The 26,450-nt window shown below is 41.5% G+C and overlaps 1 protein-coding gene across 1 annotated transcript; it reads right to left on the bottom strand.

Moving 5' to 3' along the window:
- Position 1: 1 nt before the first annotated feature.
- PCCB (propionyl-CoA carboxylase subunit beta) lies at positions 2-25,534 on the bottom strand. The gene is made up of 16 exons (XM_026855390.1): positions 25,527-25,534; positions 24,901-24,976; positions 24,684-24,803; positions 22,366-22,434; positions 20,477-20,533; positions 17,029-17,142; positions 15,378-15,488; positions 14,927-15,035; positions 13,888-14,008; positions 9,968-10,049; positions 7,649-7,772; positions 6,164-6,271; positions 3,024-3,124; positions 1,749-1,847; positions 1,472-1,565; positions 2-416 (listed from the first exon to the last, which is right to left on the bottom strand). The coding sequence occupies exons 1-16, from the start codon at positions 25,532-25,534 to the stop codon at positions 295-297; spliced, it is 1,515 nt and encodes a 504-aa protein (XP_026711191.1). The 3' UTR covers positions 2-294.
- Between the last annotated feature and the right edge of the window lie 916 nt (positions 25,535-26,450).

Here is a 26,450-nt window from a genome sequence, read left to right as displayed (position 1 = left end):
GGGCCCACGGAGTGAAGGAGCCAAGGGACCATCTGACCTGGAGCAATCCGTGACACCTCCCTGCAGTGGGCACTGCAGGTCGCACTGATCATTAACCCACCAGAAAAGGTTTATACAAATGAACCCATAAAATCCCAAATTAAATGAGATACGTACTATAATAATTTATTAATAGTCATTAGCCAAATCAATGTGAAAATAATTATTTCCATTGCAAAGTGGACCACCAAGTAAACAGTATTTGCATTCAGAATACCACCAGGTCCTCCAGCACGGCCAGGCCCCACCTGACCCTCACAGGGGGATATTGGCATGTTTCTTCCAGGGACTGGACTGTGTTTTACTAGCCAGCACATCTAGGTCATGGCAGATGCGCATGCGGGTGGTCGAAGGTTGAATGATGTCATCAACAAACCCTGTAACAAAACAAAAAGACCCCTGACCAACCATGTAGAGTTTGCCTCAGCCTTCTGTATCTAGGTTCTAATGTAATTTAGCAAAATCAAAACATATTTGGAATAAACAGTTCACAAGTTACAAATTAAGAAAATAATTAAAACCACCTGAAAAGGAAATATTCCTGTGTCAATAGTTTTTTAATTAGAAATGGTTGCTTTTTTTAATTTTTCCAAAAGTTAGCAAGCCAAAAAATGTTAAGGATGGGGCTTTACTCACTGAGTACTGCACCTGTATACCCTCTCTTTCCATGTGCTACTATTAGTCTGGTTTCAAGGTTGAGAAGTGTTGCTTAGAAGAGACATCCCAGCACTACACCTGCAGGAGCCTTTTTTCTGGCTCAAACAGCAGTAATATTCTACTGCAAAGCCAGAGGGTTCCCTTTCTACTGTACACGGTGGTTGTGGTAGAAAACAGCTTGGCAAAGTCTTCCCAACTCTGTGGCACTACAAATGGGATTTAAATGAAGTACAAAACCAACGAACAGAGTAAGCCAGCGTAACTGGAAACAGAGAGTGCTGACTCCAGAGTCTACAGAACTGCCTTCCAGAGCACAGTTAATGTTTCAAAGCTAGAAGCAAAATTCAGAAGTAAAAACAGTGGGAAAATTTACTCCAAAGAGTCCTGCGGGACATCACTGAACAGAACTAGACTCTGACCCTTTCTTAAGGCCACCGGTCTGCAGCTAGGACTGTCAAACAGATCATCAAAGCACCTGTATTTTTAAGGAAAAGTCTGAGTTTTGAGTTGCTTTCTAGTATCTACAAAATTGAATATATGCTTTTCAGTGCAGTCCCCACATCTCACCAGTCTCTCTCCATCTGAACATGTGTTTTGTGTCTAGATGTGTTTTTCCTTCACATGCACAAGCGATGGTTAAGCATCACCTTTCTGATTCAGATACAAATGTCTTGCCTAAATAACTTATTAGCAAAAAGTTTACTCACTAGCTACAAATTTACCTAGGTGCAATGGCAAACTCAAACATGGGACACAAAGTGGGAGACAACCCTACCTCTCATGGCAGCAGGAAAGGGGTTTGCAAACTTATCCACGTATTCGGCCTCTGCATTTGCCTCTTTTCCTCTGAAAATGATCTGAACAGCACCCTAGAAGGATAAAGCCTACAGGTCAGTGACAGTAATGCAGCCCATAGAGAGGAAAGCTGTCTGCTTTAGAAGCCCCTTCCCCGCTACGGGCCACAAAGGGAAGCTGCTTCAGTGAAAATACCAGTTGTCATTATCTTGCTGGGCCGCTGCTGCACCCCAGCGTGAGAGTCAGCCTGCACCTACCTTCGCACCCATCACTGCCACCTCCGCAGTGGGCCAGGCATAATTTGCATCTCCTCTTAAATGCTTTGAGCTCATCACATCGTAGGCACCCCCATAGGCCTGAAACAAACCCCAAGGGATTAATTAGCATGACATGACCTCACAGCAGCAGTAGCCTACATTCCTCTTGCAGTTTTTACTATTCCAAAGACAAGTGGCACTAAATTTTACCTGGAAGAGAGCATGAGCATCTCTGTTTTGCTACAGCCATGTCCTAAGACTAGACATCTCTTCAGCTAGAGCCACAGAAGAGCAAGAAGCGGGCTGTTGGTAACCAAGACCGTTCTTGATGGCAGGTAGAGAGGAATCTGCATATGCCTGGAACACCAGGCCTCCACCTGCACATAGCCAAACCAGTCAGCCCAGTGCTGGGCTCTCCTGGCCAGGGAATGCAGCACTCGGACTCTGCAATGCTCCCCTCTGGTACTGGAAGTGGTCCAGGGACAGATGAACAGGTACTGCATAACTGCAGAGCAAACTGCACCACAGTCATTTCAAATCATTACTGGAAACTACAGCAAAGCTGCAAGCCTGGGAAGTAAAGGATGTGACATTCAAAAGAAGCAGAGAAAGCAAAGGGACAGGAAAAGTTCTGTTTTTCTTTGTTACCATGACAAGTCAAAAACTTATCAGAAAAACAAGCAATAGGGAAAGACCAGCAAGGAAAAAACTAAGTCTTTTAGGACCCAGAAGGTCCCCAGAGCTTATGGCAGCATGGTGTCTGATGCCTTAGAGAAAAAGAGAAAGGAAGAAAAGTAAATAGACTATAGCAAAAGTATACAGAAGAGCAGAAACCGTGCGAGCATTAAACCCACAGACGCAGCAGAAGAAAGACAGAGTTAGCACTCAGGTTTTGGAAAAGGAGACCAAAGCAGCAAAAACAGAAAGAAGATTGCAAAGATTTGCTTTATGCAGATGGCATATCCTGAGTGAGACAAACTGGGTGACAGGGGACAAATCCTTAGCTGAAGGCATTCCAGGGAGAAAGCAAAGAGCAGAAACATAGAATTTCAGAGGAGGGCCGAGACAAAAGGAATGAAGGAGCTGAGGTAATAGTCTGAGAATAGAAGAAATGGCCTCTTGTAACCTGACATGAAGAAGTGTTACCAGATGGGACAGAGATGTGACAATGACAGAAAGCAGAAGTGGGGCAGATGGATGAAGCTTCACATAACTAAAATTGATACTAGTGAAAACAGGAACTCTAAAGAACACCATGGAATTGCGCCAGCTTACCTTTCTGGTGATGATAGTAATTTTAGGCACAGTTGCTTCTGCAAAGGCAAACAGTAATTTTGCACCGTGACGTATGATTCCACCGTACTCCTGAGCTGTACCTACAAATGATAAACAATTTTTTTTCACTCCAGGGAATTCACAAAACCCCATATGCAATTGTCATCATCCATCACCGGCAGCCAGAGCCATGTTAACGTGCAGGAGAAGGCAATATCCAGGCAACATTCTCCGTAAGATGCCGAGCAACTCCACAAAAAATTTGCCAAAGCAGCATATAGGTGTATATAAGGTCAGAATCATAACACTCACCAGATGGTATCTTCCTAGGAACAAAATACAGTTACATCATTTTCAAGACTCCAAATGTGACTAGCAGTGAAAACAACCTAGATACACTTCCCCAGGAATCCACTCTTCCAAATCCCCTTTTTTCTAGGCCATAAGGAACGGCAGCTTGGCTACCATACCTGTTCCTTCAAGCAAGCCCAAGATAATGAACGTTAAAAGACAGAGCATGAATTCCTCTGTAAGGACTCTCACCGCAGGTGCTTCTGGAGAGCAGTCATATGCAGCAGATAGGAACGTGTGTCATCCACGTTACAGGGTGTTCACCACTGCTCTGTCCCAAGCACAGCCCTAGCTGAGTTGACTAGAAAACAGCAATCCCATGGACTTTATTTCTAGGATTTCCGAGTTTCAGACCACTGGATAGAACTCTGCAAGTACCTTCTAGCAGTTTATCCACCTATTGTCTTTTGCTTTCAGTGCCTGAGATAACCTGAGTACTTTGGGATATTTTTAATGGATTTTTTTTTAAAAACAGCAAGATTTTTAAGTAAAAATTCTTTTGTGAGTTTGGGGGTTTTTTGGAGTTGTTTGGCTTGACTTTAATGGTTCCTCTCAAGGGTAATTTGAGTGTCTAGTAATTTATGCCTACACTTACAAATGTCTGTTCTCAAGTGCAGTTTCACTTTTGGTTCCAGTATTTCCCTCCAGCCAGTGGGACTTGTCAAGCCTGCAGAGCCTCCCCAGCAGCAGAAATCAGAACTGCCACGTCTTCTCATCCCACAAGGCAGCCTGGGCTGGGATGTTCAGCCTAGGCCCAGAAGCTGAGAGCACTCACAGACAATCCAGTCACAGCCTCAGTTTCTAATTCACTGAGTAGTCAGTCCCTTAAAATGCTTCAGGTATAAGCTCAGTTCAGCTGTTACTTGAACTATTTACACTGTTACCCATGGCCAATAACATAAAATCTTTTCTGGCCATAGATTCAGTCCCAATCTTGTTCTAAATAGGCATTTTTATCCAGCTACAGGATATGAATGCATTACATGTCATCTCTGTGCACACCTGTGACATTGGGGGCTATTGAAAGTGTTTGGGTCACTAACACTGTGCGAGGTTTCGTACACCTATGTGAGCCAGATCTGTGTGACAGATTCTTCCTCTCTACTGACCAGGGAAATGAGGTGATCAACACCCTCAGAATTTATTACTTAATCTGAAATTTCTAATACTAATGTACTACTCTTGCCAAACTCCTTAAAATACAACAGTTTCGGATCACTTATCAAGCCTCAGCTCTCTTTACCTTTCTCTATTTTTATCTTCCATTTATCTACTTTCAAACCAACATTCTATTATACAATATTAAGTTATGACTTTTCATTGGCTATATGGAAATAGCTTTGTTCTTGGGTTCTGAGCAAGTGCCCAAATCTAGATTCCGGTAGTGGCCTCTGAAGTGAACTAAGTCGCTGCCTGGTCCACATCAGAGGAGGAGGTGTGTCTGCAGCAGGAGAGAAAGGAAAGAGGGCAAGAGGGAAGAGGAAGGGTCTGTTAATGCCTTCTGTCTTGCCTTATCATTAAAACATGCCCAATAGATTGTACTGAAATCAGAACTGGAATGCTGACTGGTGACATTCTGGTGCTTGGGTATCTGTAGAGGCCTTGAGGTAAACTTTGGTTTATACAACAGTTTTAACCTTATATTCAATTGTACAAACGTGTTTATCAGTATAACATTTATATTCCTCTCGGTCTGCTTTCCTATAGGACATTTTAACACTAACTGCTCATATAGCCTATGCTGTCTAGTCTCAGGCCTTCCCTTACTGATCTACCCAAAGCTTCAAAGTCATGGGCATTTTTATGCAAGAACCTAGGCTTTCAAAGATACAGGGAGCAGGGTTGTGTGTCACTGAATCAACGGCAACCAAGGACATACTGGTTTCCCCCCCCCTCCAGCTTCATCCTTCTACACATTTGGGCATTAAATAGAGCAGATGAAGCTTGCAGATGAGGTAGATGGTTTCTCTTCCTGCAGCAAAGCTTGGATAGCAAAATGGGCCTCTGTTAGTTGAGTAACTCCAGGGCCAAGCAGATTTGATTGGAACACATATTCACTCCTAGCACTGCTTTGACCAGTGGCTGCCTGCCCCCAGAAGGAGCAGTGCTGGGCTCTCATGCAATCCTAGGGTATGCTGGGCTGCTTTCCACAACCTCTCAGGAAGCAAGAGTCTTTGCAGGGCCTTCTGGTAGCATACCACCCAGCATACAGGCATCTAAATAAAACAGCTGAGCATTTAAAGGGACATGGAGTCTCATTAAAATAACAAAACCAGTGTAACTTCCATAGCATTTATGACAAGGGCACATCTCCAGGGAATACAGGTTGGTGTTGTTTTTTTCTTGGACAGGCCCCAGTTTTGCACTTGTGCTGGGATTCCAGACAGTAGGATGTAGTTTTCCAGATCATGATATACCCACTCTTGGGCCTGGCAAATTGGTCATTCCTGTGTCTCCATCAGACTGCTAAACATTACAGCATTAACTTATTGCACAAACTGGCCCTCTGCAGTGAAATCCAGCAGAGCTCTGTGATCTCAGAACACGCTGACAGCAATATTCGTGCCATCATTAGGCACTTATTTAATTTACCTGCAATTTATTGTGTATTTCAATACCCTTTGTGGTGACTACTGTAGTTAGAATACAGAATCTCTGTTCCCAAAGGTGGTACTGTAAAACCTGGCTTATTTAAGTCTACTACAGTAAAGGTCTTCTCACGGAGGTTCTAAACCATGTTTTTACCACCACCACCCTGCAACAAGCTGGAATCTGATGGCAAGACATACCTGGCAAAAATCCAGGAACATCCACAAAAGTAATCAGCGGTATGTTGAAAGCATCACAGAAACGAACAAAGCGGGCTCCTTTCACAGAAGAATTTATGTCTAAGCACCCTAAAGTCAAGAAAACAGGGGAGGTGTTAACAATTCCAATGATCCAATGGCAATAATTCAAGGCAATGTCAAAATCACACTCTATTTTAGCTGTATTGTCTTCTTAAAACAAAAGCTCATCTGTAGATGATGTGGAGATTATCCACCATGAAGTCTTGCTGGTTTAGAACTAAGATTATATATACACGCCACGTTCAACAGGCACTCATTTCATTTTTCTGACAACTGTATATAGAGGCTTCATACTCCAAAAAGTAGCAGTTTAAATTAATTATATTCTTCTAATTTAAATTTTTTTTTCTGTCATTTTCTCTTTATTGATTTTTTTTTCAGATCAGTCATGAAAGGCTATAGAGTTCTCCATTAAAAAATAAGTAACAAACAAAAAAACAAAACACCCAACATTAAATGGTCCACTAATATTTTGGGAAAGATCAGCATTTTTGGTAAACATTGCTGCAAAATATTTCTGTTCTGTTTCACTGCCATTTAGAATTATGTACTATATTAAACTGAAACACATTTTGTATAAAAGCATCTATGTGAAACATTAAATAAAAATCTTTGTTAAAAATGAGAATATCAAATGAAGATTAAAGTAATATGAAAACCTGCTGTCTAGTATCTTGATAGTCATATCTTGACAAGATTACAAAAGAACAGAACATCATATTGGGTCATTTGATTTTTCCAAACAAAAAGGCACAAAAATTAAAAACAAGGAGCAAACCAGAAAGTTCTTATTGGTGAAAGTCACTTCAAAAATTACGTAGTTAAGGAAAGAAAGCCAAACCCCTCAACAGTTAAAAAGGGTGATTTTAGCTACACCTACATGTTTTACCCTCATATCTAAATTATTTGAGATCAAGAGTTCCACACTTCTGTCTGAAAGCTTTGTGCTGTTCTCACTATAGCAAGTTGACACCAAGAAAAAAGTTACCTCACCCTCCAGAAGAGTTTTAGGCATTTAATGCTATGAAAGGATGCAGTTTCCATATTATGCTTAATCCAGTTAATTGCAAGCTGCTGCCAGCTAAGTGGTGGTCTTCTGCCCACCCTGTTTATGTGCTCCTACCACTCCTCTTGTGCTGGATACAGCAGTCACTTAATTGCCTGTGAGCAAGATCACCTTGTCAATCCACTAAAGAAATTAACTTCTTCAGTTAGTTTTATAGCATCACAGCTGCATTACAATGAGATTCAAAACAAAAAAGTGGTAGAAAAATACAGTGCGAATGGGTGGAGGGCCATGTGAAACCTAAACAGTTCATCTCAGAGCCAGATAGACTTACAAAGAATGCAAAAAAAGTCAGAGCAGAAAGAAGGCACAAACACTGTTAAATAGTTTCACACAGGACTCGTACAGCCGGCTCTAACCTGATGCTACTTTGGGTTGGTTGCCCACTATCCCAACAGTTCGTCCATTCATCCTGGCAAATCCAACAACAATGTTTCTGGCGTAGGAAGGCATGATCTCAAAGAATTCCCTCTCATCAGCAATCTGCAAGGGGGAGAGGTTGGTAGAACCCTTATGAGGATGGACACATATATGTATATTTATATAGACAGGCAAACACAAAAGCAGTTTTATTAGCATCAGAACTTTTAAAACATTTTGAAATTTGCAGAATTTAAAAAAAAAACAAAAAAAAAACACAAACCAAAAACCCACACACAACCAAAGGGAAGAAGGGAACCCTTCAGTCATCTTTGCAGTCTTCATTCCAGGAAGTAACTAGTGCTGCTCTTATCAAAACGGCCACTTCAGCATTCCATCAGAGAACGTCTTTATGACATTTCCTCTGTTGTAAGCCTTCTTCCCTAGCTTATAACAAATTAAAACTTCAAATCAGATGTTAGGAACTTCTTTCTCATAACTTAATTATTGGCAGACCACACTTTAAGGAACAATTTCCAGTGAAAAAAAGCAAATAGTACTACACAGAGCTCAGAAACTCTCCAGTGCACATATAGTATATACTCCATTTTTCTGCAAGTTCAGAGCGCTTAATAACTGAGACCAGGATGCTCTGCTGTGTCCACCTCCCCCAAAGTCACTGACAATGCAGGTAGTGGAGAACGAAGAAACACTTTTATCTGCAGTAGAGGAGTACAGGTGGTACATCAAACACATCTCTCTGGAACCACCACCCCCTGGCAGCTGCGCTTCTTTCGGGGGTTGAAGTTCCAGCGCGTGCTCTGCAAAGTGACATCCACTGGTGTGTAAAGCAGCATCAAAATTCACAGGTTCAAAAGAGATCATAATTATACATGGAGCAGTAGCGACACCTATACATGGCTGCCTAGTGTTTTTTACTAGAATTCCTTGTTTTCAACTGTTTGTGACAATTCTGCCTGTACAGACTGCAGTTTGCCAGTTTGCCAGTCACTTCTGAGACTGAGGCAAATGAAAAGTTGTGAAAAATGTAAGTAGTGCTAAAGTAGGTTTATTTCTTTCCTTAATACTTCTCAAAGTCTGTGGGAGGGTTGGGGTTGGTTTTTCTCCTAATTTACTAAAAAAAATTTTTTTTAAATACCACCTTTTAACTTGGAACAGGTAGTACTAAAATCCAAAATGGAAGAAGCCAGAGATTAAAAACATCCTGAGCTTGCCTTCTCCACTAAAATGAGTCTAAATGCAGCCAGTTGCAATCTGAAACGTGTTAGCTGAATGAGCCTATGGGGAGAGACAGACAAATAAAATAGCAAGAGGGAGGTATTTCTAAAGGTCCTACAGACACAGCCGAACTCCCCGCCCCTGCCGTTTGTTTGGGTCGCCTGTGAAATGGAGTTGTTCCTGTCTTCCTCAGCACCTCAGAACCCTGGCACACCTGCCGTTCAACTTAGAGTGGTAGAAGCAGCAGCTGGAAATTTTAATATTCAAAATTCGGACTCTCAGGGTGCTCTACAGGGGGCTGTAACACTTTCATGTGATAAAACTTTTACAACTGTGTTCTCTGCCCAAGTGTTTATAATATATTAAGTTATTAAAACCAGAAAAGTGAAGTACTCATAGCCAAGAGAATTACCACCAGCATTGCCTATGCTGCTTTAATAAAACTGCCATTATTTATACACTGTAATAATACTGGCTTTCAGATTTTTTAAAAAACAGTAAGATGCTTCCTTCCCTGCCACCCTCCCAGGAGATCTGCCTTAGTCAAACTTAAAACATTGGAGTTTCCAAGCTTTCAAGAGCTTGACTTGCAATTAAAAAAAAATATTCTTGTACTGTCTGTGTACATAACTGTCTTTCAGAAAAAACAGAGAAGGGTAAATCTTCTATATGTGGTTTATTACCTTTTATAAAAAAGTGACAGAATTCAAGACAGTAATAACAAGGTGCAGGGAGGGAAGGAAGTGATAGAACTCAAGACAAGGGGGAAGGGGATTTCAACCCCAGAGAGAAAACTGAATTACAGCATCTTTCATCTGTACAGTTATTCATGGAGCATAAGAAGATGTATCCTGAAAACAAATCTTAGGATTCCTTTCATCTGCCAAGATCTTTTTTTTTTTTTCTGCAGTTTTTGTTGTCGCTTCATTCACAGCTACTACACAGGTAAAAAGAATAACTTGCGAAGACTAAAAAAATGTTAATCTTCAGTGCCATTCTATTGGTTTCTTTCAATTATTTACACACAGAATATAATACATCCATATTAATCTCAACAGTGCTCATGCTAGGAGACTTACGGAGTGTATGATATCCAGCATATCGTAGGCTTTAGTAGATTCAACTGGGACAACTGTGTCCAGCTCAGGAACCAACCGGTCACTGCAGAAAATAAGTAAATGTGACCAACAACATTTACAGATCAGATGAACGCCAAGGCCAAAATCTCAGGCAAACAATTTCACCTCTCTGAGACTTCACAGAAACTGCCTCTCAAATACTGGGAGAAGAAACAGGCCTCTTCGTCTCAGCCAGTTGAGCTTCAGGCCACTGAGCCCTCGGGTACCAGGGCAGAAGCCTGAATGATCTCTTCCCAAAGGAGACCACTCTTCTACAGGCACCTCTGCTTATGAAACCATCTCCTGGAAATACTCTTTCTCCTCTTTGACTAGAAGAGCCCAACATGACTCACGGGGAGTACCGGCAGGGAGCCGGAGCCTGCAAGGAGCAGGGGGCACTGGGTGTGCAGGACACTGCGGAGGGGCACGATGCAGCCACAGGGAAAAGGATTTGGCAGGACAAGTGTCAAGCAGCAGAAGAGCCTCCAGCCCTTGCAGCTGGACAGGCAAAACTCTTTCTCCCAATGGCAGAGCAAAGTTTCCGGTCATACACCTGGATCTACTGCACATTTACAACTGATCCTGTCCCTGCCCGTGCTATGCACTCGTGATTTTGAATACACTTAACCAGAAACCTTTCTGTACTTATCTGCCCTGTCACCAAACAAGCAGAGATTCATGGGTGGGGAAAACATCCACTCAGCTTCTTCAGTTTGATGGCTGCGTTTAAAGAATTTGCTGTTACTCTGCTTAACACGACAGTGATGCACTTCATGTGGAGCTTTACATTTCACAAAGGGCAGCCTCCCTGTTAGCAGCTGACACCATCAGTTACCTCCATCTTTGATCATACTCATTTCATTAAGGACCTACAAGTGTCAGCATTCACTGGGTCTTTGCATTCATCCACAGTCCCAGTGCGGGGGGTGTTAGTTTTTACGAGTCACCACTGAGAAGGCTTCAGGCAGTACTGCATTTGTGCCATTTGTGCATAAAAATACCAATCTATATTTGTTGTAAATGGTCTTTCTGTGGAGTTCTTAACGAATTACAATTTTAACAATGCCATGATTTAGTGTATTTAAAACAAGACAACACAAGGCTCTGGACATCCCATTTAAAACTGAAGGAAACGATCTGCAGTTTGTCAAAATCAAGCAAAAACTAATAAGCAAGCCCCAGGGCTGTCTCTGTGCTCCCTCACACATGCAGGACTAGAGGCACATCTCCTTGCTGAGAGGGTAAGAGATACATCTATTAATAGAATAAAAATGACAGCAACACTTCAAGTATTTTTTCCACATGATTAAGAGTATTGCATGCAAATATTTCCATAAAATGCTATTGTGAAACCTTCATCTGATGAAAGCAAGCCATTTTATCATACTAAACCCCAAGCTACAAAAGACTGTAAAAGTTTTCTTGTCCATGTGGTCAGTATGAATGTGCTCTAAGTTCTGTCCACTGCCTGTGGTACCTCAAAGGATAAGGAAAGCGGAAAAATGAAATTATTGCACCCGTAAATTCACAGTGCTGTAAAGTACTGAGGGAAATAACAGCATTAAAATTAACAACTGCCATCAAAATTACGACTTTATCCAGGATATCACAAGTTTCAAAATCTCCTTCAAAGCATCGCAGATAACAGACATCTGGAGGTTGCTAGCAGAGTCACTGGACTTAAGAGGTTGAGGACTGTGTTTCTTACAGATCCCCCTTATCAGGAAGGAACTGCTGCTCATCGTCAAAGCAGTCATGTGAAGCCTGCGACAGTGTGAGACACTGTCACCCAGACTGATACTGGTTTTCATTCAATACAAAAGAGAAACTATATTCTGTTACCAAGAATTGATAATAACCTCCTGCAGAAATTTGTATGTATACTTCAGGCTTTAGAGGAAACAAAATTTGTTTATAGTCAAAGACACATAAAGACAAAATCACACCACACAATATATCAAATGCAAAGACACGCTGCAAAGGCAGAGGACATATTCACCATTAGTCAACTGGTACTATAAGGAACATTCTAACTCTTTAGAACCCAGGCCACTGATGTCAAAAACTCCAACCAACAGAAGCTTCAGCAACCAAGACTGACATTTTTCAACACCACAAAGAACCTACCTACCTAGAGGAATAAAAAAAACCCCAAAACAAAACAACCCCACCAGCTTCTGGACTTCTCAATGAAGACAAAAGCATGTTAATGTAATTTGCATTATTTATGGCAATTTTTTGTGGTGTGAAAATGATGCTGTAAGAAATAAATTAGCCTAGAGGAATGAGCTCTGACTGGAGTAGCAGTAAGGATCAAACATACCCATTCAAAGCCAAAGGTTATCTATTAATATGTCAGTATGTCCAGATGAAATATTACCAGTGTAAGCATTAAGACCACAAATCGGAGAAATATTGGAGATGCTGCTATAAAAACAGGCAAAAATGTAAAAATAGATTTGTCTTCACATGTATAAAGGCTACTAAACTGAAGTTTAGTAAAAGTCATTGAGCATTTTTTATACTGTGATTCTCTAATGAGGTATCTGGTGGCACGTCTGTCCCCCTTAAGAAAATAAGGGAACTGATCTCTGCTACATTAGTAGCTACAATGCAACTGGCAGTTTCTCACAGAAAATAAACTGCCTATTATGAGATACATTAAGAAAAACAGACTGGAATTAAAATATCACATTCAAGTCCATGGAGGGTAATTATCCTGTACAACTTGTTGAATGCTTATAAAGAACATGATAACCTCAGACATAATCCTCCAAGTTTACCAAATAAGATATTTGCTTTGGTTTGTCACTATCAAACCAGAACACTCTTCTAGTTTCATAAACTCCTAAAGATCAACATCTTAGAAAAAAATAGGACCAGTAACTAATTGACCTGTATGACCATTCTCTAAAAGCAACTGGTAAATTTATTTTTCTAATAGCGAACAATGTATTTCAGGTACCAGAGCAGAGATTTGTAAAATTGATCAAAAAAAACCACTCCCCAAACAAATTGTTTCAAAGACATTACAAAGAACAGTGAAGCACGAAGAGAAGATAAACCTTCCCAACTCCCATGTTAAAATCTCCATGCGTGTAGCAACCACAAGACATGATCACACGCAGCTGCAGAACTGAGAGGAACAAACTCAGGAGCAGCTCCCATACAGGGAAGGGCAACAACCTCTTAGGAGTTCCCTATAGAAAGTGCTGAACTGGGGGTGCAACTGGATCTTGAGTCAAAATGCCTTCACCCCACTGACGTTCTCTGGCTTTAACGCTATTAGCCAGGCTGTCTCCTCAGTCAGCCCTGTGCTGGCTCTCTGGCTGTCCCTCTAGCTCTTGGAAAAATTCTCTAGTAAAAATCCTGACAGTCGACGTTTCTCCCCTCTTGAAAGGGCTCAAGTCCTTCCTTTGTTACATGGCCTACTGCACCATAAGCCTGACAGACCTAATAAATAAAACTTTCTGCCTCCTTTGCCTCCTTGTTGCTTCCCCACCTCTAACCTTAACAGAACTCACCCTACAGACACAGAACTGACAAAGCAGGACACATTCTCTCCTCTTCTGTTCACTGTGCTATCTTGTGCCTCACTTGCTTGTTTTAAGGAACTGTGACAGCCCACCTACACTGAGATTACCTTTCCCCATCTGTACACAGCCTGCATAACATTACTCTCAGAAGATAGAAAAGTTACATCAGTGAGCATGTGTGCATGTACACATGCATGTTGAAACACTTCCCATATTCACACACCACAGTGCAGAATTATCAGCCAAGATCCCAGGTGCTAAACACATTTCTTTACACTCCTTGAGCCAGGGAAGCCATGAAATTCGGTGGACAGAGACCACAGATTTCAGCCAGTCTCCTCTTACCTGGGATCATGGCATTCACAGACTGGAGCTGGATCACGGTTGCTAAGAGGCAAATAATTAAAGAACTCTCGAAGATTAAGTAAAGCATCTATATCGTTCTCAAAGGCTCTGTGTGCAACTCCTGGAAAGAAAGAGTTAAGCAGTTAGTGAAATTATTCTGAAAGATTTCATTTTCAAGTATGTACCAATACAGACACAAACAACTAATAGCAAGAATTTTTAAACCCAAGCTATTAACAATCAGGAGTTTTTGACCAGCTAAAAATATGTAGAAAATGCGTGGCTGTATCTGACTTCCTCCTCAGCCGGTCTGGATTGTTGCTCTCATATTTAAAATACTGAAAACTGGTTTATCAGCTGCCACAGACCTAGCTGGAATTCAATCCAGCGATTACTGTGCTGCACTCCGGCTTTGGACTGCAAGTTCCTTTATAAATTTTGAATCTGAGCAGTGTCTATGTGTGTGGTTTTGGTTCATCACCAGTTCAGTTTGGATAGAATTTGAGATCCCACAGTCAGTCACTCTGAGCCTCGAGAAGATTCATGAATCACCAAGTTTTCCCCAGGGGGGCCAGGGGAGTGGGGAGCTTAATCTCACAGTGCCACTTGGTTTACAGTTAAGAAGTTCAATCAATCATGTTAGTAAGCAAACAAGGGATTGTTAAGAATCTTTCAACCCATGCAAATTTCTAGACAACAAACAAAAAACCTCACACCACCCCAAGCCTGCAGCGCTAAGCCCTGCCCTCCAACAACCTTCCCACTTCTAGACTCTTTTGTGGATTTGCCACTTTCTCTTCCAAATCCCAGAACTCTCCCACACTCCCAACTTTTTGCTGTTTTGTTTTCCATTATGAAGAAGGACTGGCAAGAGAGCCCTATACAGAGCAAGATCCTGTGCTTAAGGAGAGTTTTATCACTTAGACTCGACACTCATGAGTACAAACAAAAACCTGCATTAGACAATCAGCTGTTTAGCCAGAACAACTATGCCACTTAATTTAAAGAACAGTTAGTGTGTTAAGTACTCAGCTCTCACCAGATACAGCAGTGTGTGTCTTCGCACCCCCAAGCTGCTCTTGGGTGACATCTTCATTGGTAACAGACTTAACTACATCTGGGCCAGTGATGAAAAGATAGGATGTATCCTGAGGGAGGGAGAAAAGCAAAAACACACAGTAAATACTAGGCCAAAGCTGCAAATCACCCAAGGAAAAGCCACTCTAGAGGCCTTCCCCAACATAAGAAAACAGCAGAACACAGGGGCAAGTTTCTTAAAAACCCCTAAATGCATTATATTAAAAATCCACTGAAAATGCAATTAACGACAAGTTATTTGGGAAAGTTTTTCTTGACTTTTCATGAAAAATAAGCTTACTCCAGAGCAGGAGAACATCTCAAAAAAAACCCTAAATAAACCTTTTCATGTGGGGTCAGTTTGTGTCTGATGAATTTTACCAGCAGCAGGTCAGGATATACTCCAGCCTTACCTTCACCATGAATGTGAAATCAGTTAAAGCAGGTGAATACACAGCTCCACCAGCACAGGGACCCATAATGAGGGAGATCTGTGGAACTACCCCAGAACACAGAACATTTCTCTGTAATAGAAAAAGACATCTAGTTTTACCTAAAAGTACATCTTTAAGTCTGTGCACAGATTCTGCAAGAATTCACAGACAGGGAGAGGACAGCTTGCTTTATTTACTGACACAAATACCTGGAGAGAACATCCTGATGCAAATAGAACCAAGATAATTGCACTGCTTCTGGTTTGCTTCTTTCTGTTCCCATACATTTGATTTCATATACCATGCAATGACTGCTAAAGAAGATGGAATGTGTAACCTCAACAGATGCTGCAGGGCCAAAACTTGACTGAGTGGTGAGAAGTGTATGTACCCAAAATGGGAAGATATAGGTATGCTATTGCTCAGAGTGGGCTTTACTAACCAGCTGTGGCAGAGATTCTTTTAAAATCAGATTCCTGCACCGGCTTGAGTTTTACACAATGGTGAATTACTGCTGTCCACCAACATAGATGGCATCCTGTCCAAAAAAATATTTACATTTCTCATTGCTCAACTGGATTACAACTGACTTCTGTAACTGTTCAACTGCATCATGCCAGACTGCACTAACCCAAAAGACTGTCAGCACCTGACCAACTTGCCATCCCACGTGCTCGCATTCCTACAGCAAGCACAATTCTGTTTGTGTTCTGTGCGCTTACTTTAAAGTTTTGGTAGGCATATAAAATGTCATTTCAGTGAAAAAACAATCAGTAGTGAGTCTAGAGTAAAAATTCTTGTGTTAGCCTCAAAAATACTGTAGACACCAAACTTCCACTGGATGTCCACAAATGGTAAGGTTAACATTGTATGGCATACTGTTCTTTTAACAGAAACCTCTGACTTGCACCTTTTTCTTTTTTCCCCCACTGACCTGCCATCTTGACGGAACATGCATTTGGTGCTTCTGATCCAAGTTTCTCAAGTTTTCTTTATGTGCGTAGTGTCTGATTTACGCTTTTCTGCAGTGGAAATCTTTCACCTTTTATCAGCCCTATTGAAAACAAACCTGCTGTGTGAAATTCTTAACATGTCTGTATTTCAGAGGAGACACGGGGACAGCTGGTGGTGGATCACAACCATCAGTCACCTAACAAAACACTCTGAACTACATCATGCCCACCTGTCTCAAACCTGACAGAAGTTACATCCCAACACAGGCAATCTATACTTTAGCAAAAATCAGAGTATCAAATAGTTGTTTGGGGGTTTCTTCCAGTTAAGTAAATTGGTTATTCCTCCATTCTTATGACAAAGCTCACCGCATAGTGCAGCTTCTACAAAGCTTCTCACTGGATCACTGTGTTTTACAAGGCTCAGCATTACCCTTGTTTATCACATGGGTAAACAGAACTAGGTAGAGGTAGTACCATAATTTGCCCAAAGCCAAGAAACCCAAGTCCAGGTCTCACAAGCCCTCATATATGCTGCTTTGTCCACCAGGTAACACTGGCTGAAATAGGATGACGATAACCTAAAAGTTTACTTACAAATGCAGACTTAAGTAAAGAAAGATTTTGTCCAGCTTTGTTGAAGTCAAGCTTCCTTTGTCCTCCAGCAGCCTACTTACCAAAAATATGTCTGCATAACCTGCCAAGGATTCCACTCCCTCCTGGATACGGGCTCCCCCAGAGTCATTCAGCCCAATCACAGGTGCTCCAACCATGGCAGCTTGATCCATGACCTAGTGATGAACACAAACTCCTCATTACTGACCTAGCTAAGCTAAAACCCCTAAGCAACCAACCCCAAAATGTACACCCCTGAGAAAAAAAAAAAATACATGCCCGAATTTGAACTGCCTACACAGTGCTCAGCTTCTCCTTTATCTGTATTAACCATCATAGTCACTAACTGCCTACTGAGGGATCATGCTTTGACTCATTCAGACTGGAGGTTAAGAGATACACATTTAATCCCTCTCACGACCTTTAATACTTATCTGCCTTACCAGCTGTTCATCTCCATACTCACACCTCCTTATCCAGACCCCGTGCTAAGTGACACGATCACAGGGGTTTGGACCAGAGAAGACCAATCTATCTCTGTGCATAAGACGTCTCAACTGCACCCTAAACACTCCCTCATACATGTCTAATCTGATCGTAAAAGTTTATTGCAGTGGTGACTGTGCAATCTCCCTAAGCAGTATATTCTAATGCTTGATTATCCTTCTTAGAAGTTCTTTGAGAAGACTAAACTAAATCTTTCCTCCAGAAATTTAGGAACATTACTTCTTTCTTCATATACAGTAGTCAGGGAGAGAAATTAACTACTACTTTGTCTCCACCTTCATAAACATTCAGGTACCCCAAATCTCCTTTCAGGTCTTCACATCGCCCTTCATGTTTCTAGACTAAGCATCATCAATTCAGGCACTGTTCTTTGTACATCCTGTTTTCCAGATCTCTGATCATTTTGAGTAATTGCCTCAAGATCATACACAATACTCCAACAGAGGCTTAAGTGGGAGGATTGAGTTCCTTACATTCCTTACATAAAATATTCCTGCTTACTGGATCCCAGTAAAATATTTGCCATTTACATAACACAACAGCACTGGCATATTATGTCAAGATGTGCTTTAGCTCTAAGCAATCTTCTGTAAAACTACACATAGACAGTCAATCCCCATTTTGAATTCTGAAGTTGCTTTTCCCTGTCTGGTACTAGCCCTTTCAAAATTATACTCTATTTCAGAAAATTTGCAACTTACTAAGATTTTTAAAACTTCAGTCCTGTCTATCCGAATCCTTGCAGCAACCTTGAATTTTATACTGCCTAGAAACACAGTAACCATACTGGGTCCCGCTCAGATCAATAGTATCTTAGCAGTACCAAAATTCCAGCGTGAACATGAATCGGTGATAACTGCCTCTGTATAGTTCTAGAGCGGCTTTGTTCCTACTCTCAGCCATTCAATGTAAACCAGGGGTTTTTCATGCTTTGGGCCTGGATGTCCATTTAAAAGTTGAAATTTTGTGGTGGCAGACAATTGCAGAATGACTTCACAACTTAAACACAATCCCACGTTTAAAAAGCATCTGTACAGATTGCAAACAGAGGCTCTGTGAGCCACGAACGGTCTCATTTGCTTATGTGAACATTGCACAAACCATCAGCAAATGCCTTACTCAAAAAAACAGTCGAGTTGATATTTATTGCTTCTTCCTAGAAGGCCTGTTATCCTATTAAGACAGGTTAACGAAACAATTTTACTGACACATTTTGCTGTTTTCCAGGGCCTTACATATGGTATAATTATTTATTTCAAGGCTTTTTTAGACACTGCAGTTCTTCCTAAAACACACATGAATATGCACATTCAGACTACTGAAAATGTGTTCATACATTTGAGGCCAGACAGTTTTTCACCATACCATTATTTGTAAGGAACATTTCAGGATTCATTCTCAAAAACGCTTTTCTTCATTTCATATACTCAACAATTGTCTTGAAACATGACAGCATAGATGCACACACGTATATAGGCTTTAAAGTGTTCCCCACCACAAGCAGGCAATTATTACTCTCAAGAGAGCCACACTAGGTCTCTGCTGCTTCAGGGAAACCATTACAAGCATTTAATGTGGTCTCAGAGACCACAAGGCTCTCCTGCAAAAGTAACCAGCAATCTGTAGCCCAGACCTACCTAGCTTGGAGCTTTGCTGCAAGATTCCAAACACTGCTACCTCTCTGCAGCTCCAAGAAAAAAAATCCCAAATGGGAAAAGATTACTACCAAAGGGGTAGATGTCCAGGAAAGCAACTTCACTTCCATGTTCCATGACATTTTACATCCCTTACACCACCAATAAGGTTTGCAGGAGCCAAGACTCTCTCTCAGAACAGATCTCTACTTCCTGCAATTCAGCCCCATCAGAAGAACTCAGGGAAGTGAGACAGATACCACACTACCCAGCCAGGCTTTTTTGAGCTCCCCACTGCCCAGGCTGCAGCCTCAAAGACTCTGAACCCAAAGCAACTGATGAATCCAGTACCTTCAATGTTTGGAACCTACCACTGACACTGATGCCAACCAAGAACAGTACCAACTAGGAAGGACTCACATTTTTTTCTAGTTCTGCTAACAGAATTCTCCCTGCTTCTTTAGCAATAAAAGATAAGAAAAACAGTAAAAAGCATCACAATATTCCAGTACCATTACATCCCTCCAACACAAAGAGACATTGCAAAACTCCAGTGTAAAAGGGTAGTATCAATTCTTTCCCAATATCAAGACTTGGTAAAGTGGTTATTACCCAGCCCAAAGTCTTTGTGTTTTCTAGTTTTATACCTACTCACTGCTGAGGAGCCTATGCTAAAAAGTAGTTCCATCACCAGAAAAGCCCTTGTGCACCAAAAACATTGTTTCTGATTCCATAGCGAGAAAATTCAGGGAGTTTTCACCAGCCCACACCACTGAACACCCATGCATCAAAAAGTTCTTGCACTCCCCACGCCTGGGATTCAAACACCAGCTTTTCCAGTGAGACAAGCAGACAAACAAGAATGAATAGCCACAAGTGCCTGATAACAGAAGCTCTGAGTATCAAGGTGACCTCCAAGTTGTAAAACTGTTTCTCTTCAGATTGTTTACTTGTTATATTTTTTTATAAATATTACACACTTCCAAATAGCACTGTTTACAGGAAAAAGTTTCTCCCAAGTCCTTTCACATTTCTCCAGTTGACAATAGCTAGTTAATTTATATTTGTACTTTGCAAGTCTCTCTCGTCTTTTGTAGCACAGTAGAAAAGGCAACTTAATTTAAACAAAGTGTGTATTACCTGGAAAAGCTCTCCTATATTTGAAAAGCTTCCACGGGGTACCTCTCTGTTCACCTGTGCTTTCACACCTTAACTGACATGAGGAGGCAGGCATTTTCATGTCCCCATGACATGCATCAGAGTCCACTAAAGTCAGTCACAAATCATTTTCTCTCAAGTCATTAACATGACAGATTGAAAAAAGAATGCTGACATTTTGGGGGGTTTATTTTCTCCTGTGAAATATTACCTTGCAGATCTTCTGGGCATGAGCTCCAGATAAACTGCCTCCAAATACAGTAAAATCCTGGAGGGAAAACAAATTTTCAGATTAGGGAAAGAATCATTTCAGTAAAATGTTGTAAGATGCTGCAAATAAATATTATAATCCTCCAATGCTCTGTATTTGGTATGCTGCTCCAAAACAACCCAACTCCCTTAGTGCAGCCCACAGATGGATCCTGTTTAATCCAAGCCTTTGCAAGGAAAAAGATCTTTTATATGCGTTTACCAGTGAATTCCATGTTCAAAATCACAAATCACTATGTCTCATTCACCATTTTTTCTCCCTTCTCAGAACCATTCTCTCTTTCTACAAACATATGTTCCTCTTTCATCATCAATACTGAAGTAGTCTGGAGAAATTTCACCTGTGAGAAGGGTCCCACTGCAAGGGACAGCAGTAAGATATGCCTGCAAACTGGCAGAAGTAAAAAACTGAAAATATGTCATTGTCCTATTCTCATGAGTTATGCTCCAAGAGCTGATTACTGGTTTATGGGTGCTGTAGGGACTATGTCAGCCAAAACTGACTATTGGTGCTACCCCCAAGTCTGAGCAGTAAGATCTTTAACAATGAACATGAGGCCCTGTGACTGATCCAGAAGAAAAAGGGGATATTGACACATACAGGCACCAACAGAACCCAAAGCTGACTTCTGGTGAGTTTCTCTGATGGATTCCCATTGAGCCTTACTCTCAAAGAAGCTCTAAAAACTGTGTGGACAGAAAACAGCATGCCTATGACTAGCATTTGAACCAAAAAGGAATGAACACCTCAGATGGCAGCTCAGGTGAGAAGGGAAAAAGGTCTTTATAAAAAAAGAGAGGTGCATCATGTAGGGGCACGTTTAAATTCTTTTCATATAAAAACTGCCCTCTACTCATGTTCTTCTAAAGTGAAGGTTTGTGTTCAGCTCCTATCTTATGTTCAGGCCCACATAACAGTGTCCTTCCTTGGAAGGACTACGTATCCAAGACAAAAAAAGGCAGAGGGTATGACTTGCTTTGAGATCACACAGCAACCATCATTTTGGCCATGATCACAAATTGAACAAAGGCTACTTTGTGGGCCACAACAGAGTAGCAGTTACCAATGATCTGAAAGAAAGCCTTTCTTTCAGAGTGTTAAAGCTAACCAAGAGAAACCTCAGCCTATGGTGTTTCCTCTCAGATATTTTTATTTCAATATAAAAAGTGTATGTTAACATAAAAAGTATATTTTATCTATCTATTTATATGCTATCACAATCCCTTCAACTAATCAGAGAGTTGGAACCTGAGAAACAATTCAAGGTTGCTAGAGTGCCCTGTCAAGAGTTCCACTCATTGCAATTCCAACTGCCATCCCCAGCAAACAGCCCCAATCCGCTGCACGAAAACCCGGAGATGGTTCTCAGAACTCACAGAGCCCTGTGCTGCCACTCATGAGAGCTCACCCACACACATCCAACTCCAGGGATGGAGCCAAAAGCTTGCAAGTGCTCAGTGATTTCTCCATTAATTCACTTTCTGGTTATCAAAAATGTGATTTGGGAGGACTCCTCCAATCTCTCAGCACATCAATATCCAATGAAGCATTAACAGTTCGCTTTTTCAGAACATTCTCGCTGGCTCTGCATTCTTTACTCTTTTCATCTCACTCTTGTCACAACTGCATCTATCACCCAACACAGTTTAGTGGTGCTTTTTTGCTGCATCTTGACTGAAAGTGTCCTGCTTCCTCCCACAGGATGTTATACTTACGCTTATTGGTTAAAGGTGAACAGGTGCGCTACTACATGGTCACACTGAACTACTGTGAATTTATTTCAAAGAATAAATTCATGCTATTTAAAAAAACAACAAGCAAAACCATACCTGGCTGAAAACATAAGCCAGTCTCCCATTAATCCGTCCACGGCCAGTCACTACGCTGTCTCCCGGATACTGCATTAAAAACAAATTCAGTAAAAATTAAAAAAAAAAAAAAAAATCAAAGCAGCAATAACATCCACCAAAATAAACACATACTAAGTTGAAGGAAAGACCGATTCTCCAAGAGGACTGGTCTTTCATGTTTGCAGTGGAGGCTCTGGAAAGACTTTCCCCAGCCCTGGAAGGGAAAACTGGAGGTATTGCACATACTAGAGGTATGCACATAGTAGTTGTGTGTTAGCATAAAGACTAGTGAATTTTGCAGTTTCCCCTCACATTTCAGCACATCTGGAGTTAAGGCAAATCATGTCCTTAGAAGCAGGATGTACCTTTTATTAAGACCAGCTGATGTATTTGAAAGAATGGACACAGCTCACAAACCTTTCTGGAGGCGTTGATACAGAGAAAAAAAACAACCCTGGAAAGGTCAAAAAGTATAGTTACAGTCACCCCAAATACTTCAACTTGAACTGTCCTATTTTTCACTCTGTAAATAAAGGAAGAAGAAAGAGGTGAGGAGGAAAAGGAGCCTGTGAGTCTTAAAATCTGCTTATCTATATTGTCTCTCTTTTTAGTAAAGGAAATATATAGAAGTCTTTCAAGAGAACGGTAGAAAAGGAACTTTACTGGGTTGTCATAAAGGAATTCTATGTACTTAAATGCTTTTTGCAGCTTGGTATTTAAAAAAAAAAAAAGTGTATCATAAGGGCCATTCTACTCAAGGTGATCTGTTCTCAGGAAGGTCATACTGGTCTGGGGACTTTTCTCAGGCTGCACAGGCAGCACCGCTACCAACACATGGTTCTTGGCACATAGAACAGCAGGAAACACACCTGTAGTTCCAGCCACAGTCTCACAAAAAGGACTCCTGAAAGCCCAAGCAGCTCAGAGTGGTCTACAAGTCTTACCCTACCTCCAGAAAGTTCCAGGAACATAGAGAAATTCAATGCTAAACTAATATTCCAGCTCACTGGCCACAGTTAAGTCATCTGTGGTGAAACTGTGCTCTGTAAACACAATCACTGAAAGGTGAATTCTGAAGGACAAGGAAAAAAATTAACCCTCTTGTCACTCCCAGGACTTTGCTGCTCCTCCTATCTTCAGAAACAGCAATGTGTTATCAGCACTGTGGGATGCAGCATCAAGGAGTATGACGAGAGGCAACACAGCAGTTATTTCAGTTTTCTAGGGAAGAGAGTAAAAAATTACTTAGGGAAGAAAAGACGTTTGCTCCTACACTCATTGAGAGGGGAGGCAGCCTAGCATGACATCCTTCCCAGCACCAGGTCCCATCAGTCTCCTGGCTACTAAAAGGAAAACAAATCCACCTTTGCCAGTTCCCAACGCCCTAGCTGCTCATGGTGGAAGCCTGCAACTTGATGGACTGAAAACCAATGAACTGGTTTAATAACTGCATAAACAGAACCTGCGGTCATCGTATGCAGGACGGAGCAGTGGCAGATACGGAGCAACTTCTCACCACACCCCAAACCAGAATACTCCACAGCAAACAGGGCCTTTTGCTGCAGGAAGATTCACACTGAACACCCACACCTGCACATCCCAGCATGTTCATTGGTCCTTCCTGTAGTAAATCGCAACAAAATACTTTTCCCATGTAATAATTTATCAGGCATCAACGTTACGGGGAGAGACTTTGGGACGCCATAGATTTTCCCTCTACGTGCTGAGCCTCATGTACCATGTTAGTTTAGAATACATAACCATATATCTGAAAACTGCCTAAGCAAGCAGATTGCAACCTGCTAACAGATCAGTATGGATGTCTGAATTTCCCAACATATCAGATGTTAAGGCCCTAAAGGATTTTACAACTCTATAGTTTGGAGGGCATAAATACGGATCCAAGTTATTTCATCCTATAACTCTAATGGTACCTATAGGGAGGCAGAAGTATCTACCCGTATTTGTTCTTCCTATCTGACTAGATTGACAAAGTTGTAACTACAAAACTCTGCAATCTCCTCTGTTAGTTAAAATACAAATCTAAGACAATATCCAGGGAGGTGTTTAAACCAAATAGGTGACCTTATAAGAAAGGTATCAAGTTTAGACAATGGAAAAGTAAACCATGTAAGCTGTTAAATGAAACTGAGAGTAGTAACAGGAAATTTGCAAAACAAAAAAGAAAACAGAACAAATAAAAGAAATTACATGTGAACAGAAAAGCTTATTTTCAACCAGCTGGCTGGCTAAACAGCAGAGGACAAAGAAACGAGAGTTACATGAAATAAAACTACCTTATTCTTATTAGAGTCCATCCCAAAGTCAGAACATCTGTGTTCCACAAACATGTCATATTCATCAAAACTGTCGGGGTCCAATAGCAGAAGAATTCGTTCTCTTGCTGTCAGCTTTCCCTGAAATGGAGCAAGCAACAATTAACACAGCCAACAGGTGGTTCTGTATCTGTTTACTGACCAACAGCGGATGTAGTTCAATCAAACATAGCCTCACTTGATCTGCTACATTTGGCCCATTAAGCAACTGCATGCCCCCAAAGATGGAAATAGCATATACAATGATTATCCTCCTTAAAAACAAACATAATGCAAGCCAGACTTTGAAAAGAAGGCTGACTATTGGAGCAGCACTACCACAAGATAAAGGAAACAATCTCAAGAGTCTTTTCAACAAGATATAATAGCATCACAGCTATTTTTGCCTACACATTTGAATGCCACTATTAAGGCCTTTGTTCTATTCTTAAACATGGAACCCTTCCACAGCTAAGCCAGTCCTTACCAACAGTTCAAGGCTCAATTCACCACGGTCGATATTTGGCTGCAGCAAATGAGAGGAAAAAGGAAATGTGACAGCCTGCATAAGACTTTTCAGACAAAATCCTTTTGTTCTTTTTTCTGTTGGACACTGGTATGGGCAAAAGTAGAGTAAGGGCCAAGAACATAATCAACTAACCAGATATGTATGTCCCTTGCTCAGTACTAATGATGCCATGCAGTAACAAATGATCACAAAGTTCTTTTTATCTTCACCTTTCAAACAAATTTGTTATTTCCAACCCAGGTCTACAAAGGACAGGGTACCTGGGTTGTCTTCTTTAGGGGACGGTGTGATCCTACCTTAACATGATGTTAAAACACAGCTCAGCTTCTCTACAGAACTTCTGACTGGTAGGTCAAAGAGCTCATGAAAAATCAACAAATGCAGTAAAGACTAATGTAAGCCACAAATTTAATTTATATAAAACATGATTTAAGATGTTTGAGGCCCCCAGATGAGCAGAAACACTTGCATATCTGTATGCCAGTGTACTAAACGTAACTCAGTGAGCCTGTAACTCTTTTCAGATGTTGTATAACTGCGGGAGGGAAACTGCTGACAGGTGAACTGATCATTCACGCACTCCTCAAGTGAACGGCTATTACTACCTCCTTGATGCCTACAAGCCATACGTGGTACCACTAGGTCCTCGCACTAAACTGAAAAGACATCCCAACAAGAAACAATCAACAGAAATCTGAAAACTGTGTTGCCATTCCCCTCAGCACTGCCTAAATTCTGAACAATAGAGACAAGAGGCTAAAAATCCAGCTGTTGCCATCCTTCCCACCTCTTTTCCTCTGCCTTACTTCCACTCTTCTAGCTCTTTGCTCTCACCTCTTAGAAGATCAGCTTAGATTTGCAACAGCAGTGTAAAACATGCAGCTGCACTGGCTGGCGTGCCTCCAGGCCCAGTGAAATGTGAAGCAACATAGAAATTGCCGTCACACAACAGGCAAAAGTTGCAACTTTTGTCTACGCTCTCCCTCATGCACTGGAGCCAATCTCGGTGAAAAAGCCGCTGTAAACAACCATTCTTCCTCCCGCCTGCAGTAACAGGTAGCGCAGCCTGTGCGCCCTTCAGGAAAGCTCCCCCCGAAGGGCCTCTGCAACTCAAACTCGACACCGCCCCGAGCGGGGCGAAGCCGCCCCCGGGTTCCCGCCTCGGACCGCGGGGCCCGGTCCCGGGCCGGAGTCCGGGGGCCGCGGGGACTGCCCTGTCC

This window comes from Athene cunicularia (assembly GCF_003259725.1).
Source record: "Athene cunicularia isolate RWA chromosome 9 unlocalized genomic scaffold, athCun1 chr9_part2, whole genome shotgun sequence".
Taxonomy (NCBI): domain Eukaryota; kingdom Metazoa; phylum Chordata; class Aves; order Strigiformes; family Strigidae; genus Athene; species Athene cunicularia.
This window is presented reverse-complemented; position numbering and strand designations above follow the sequence as displayed.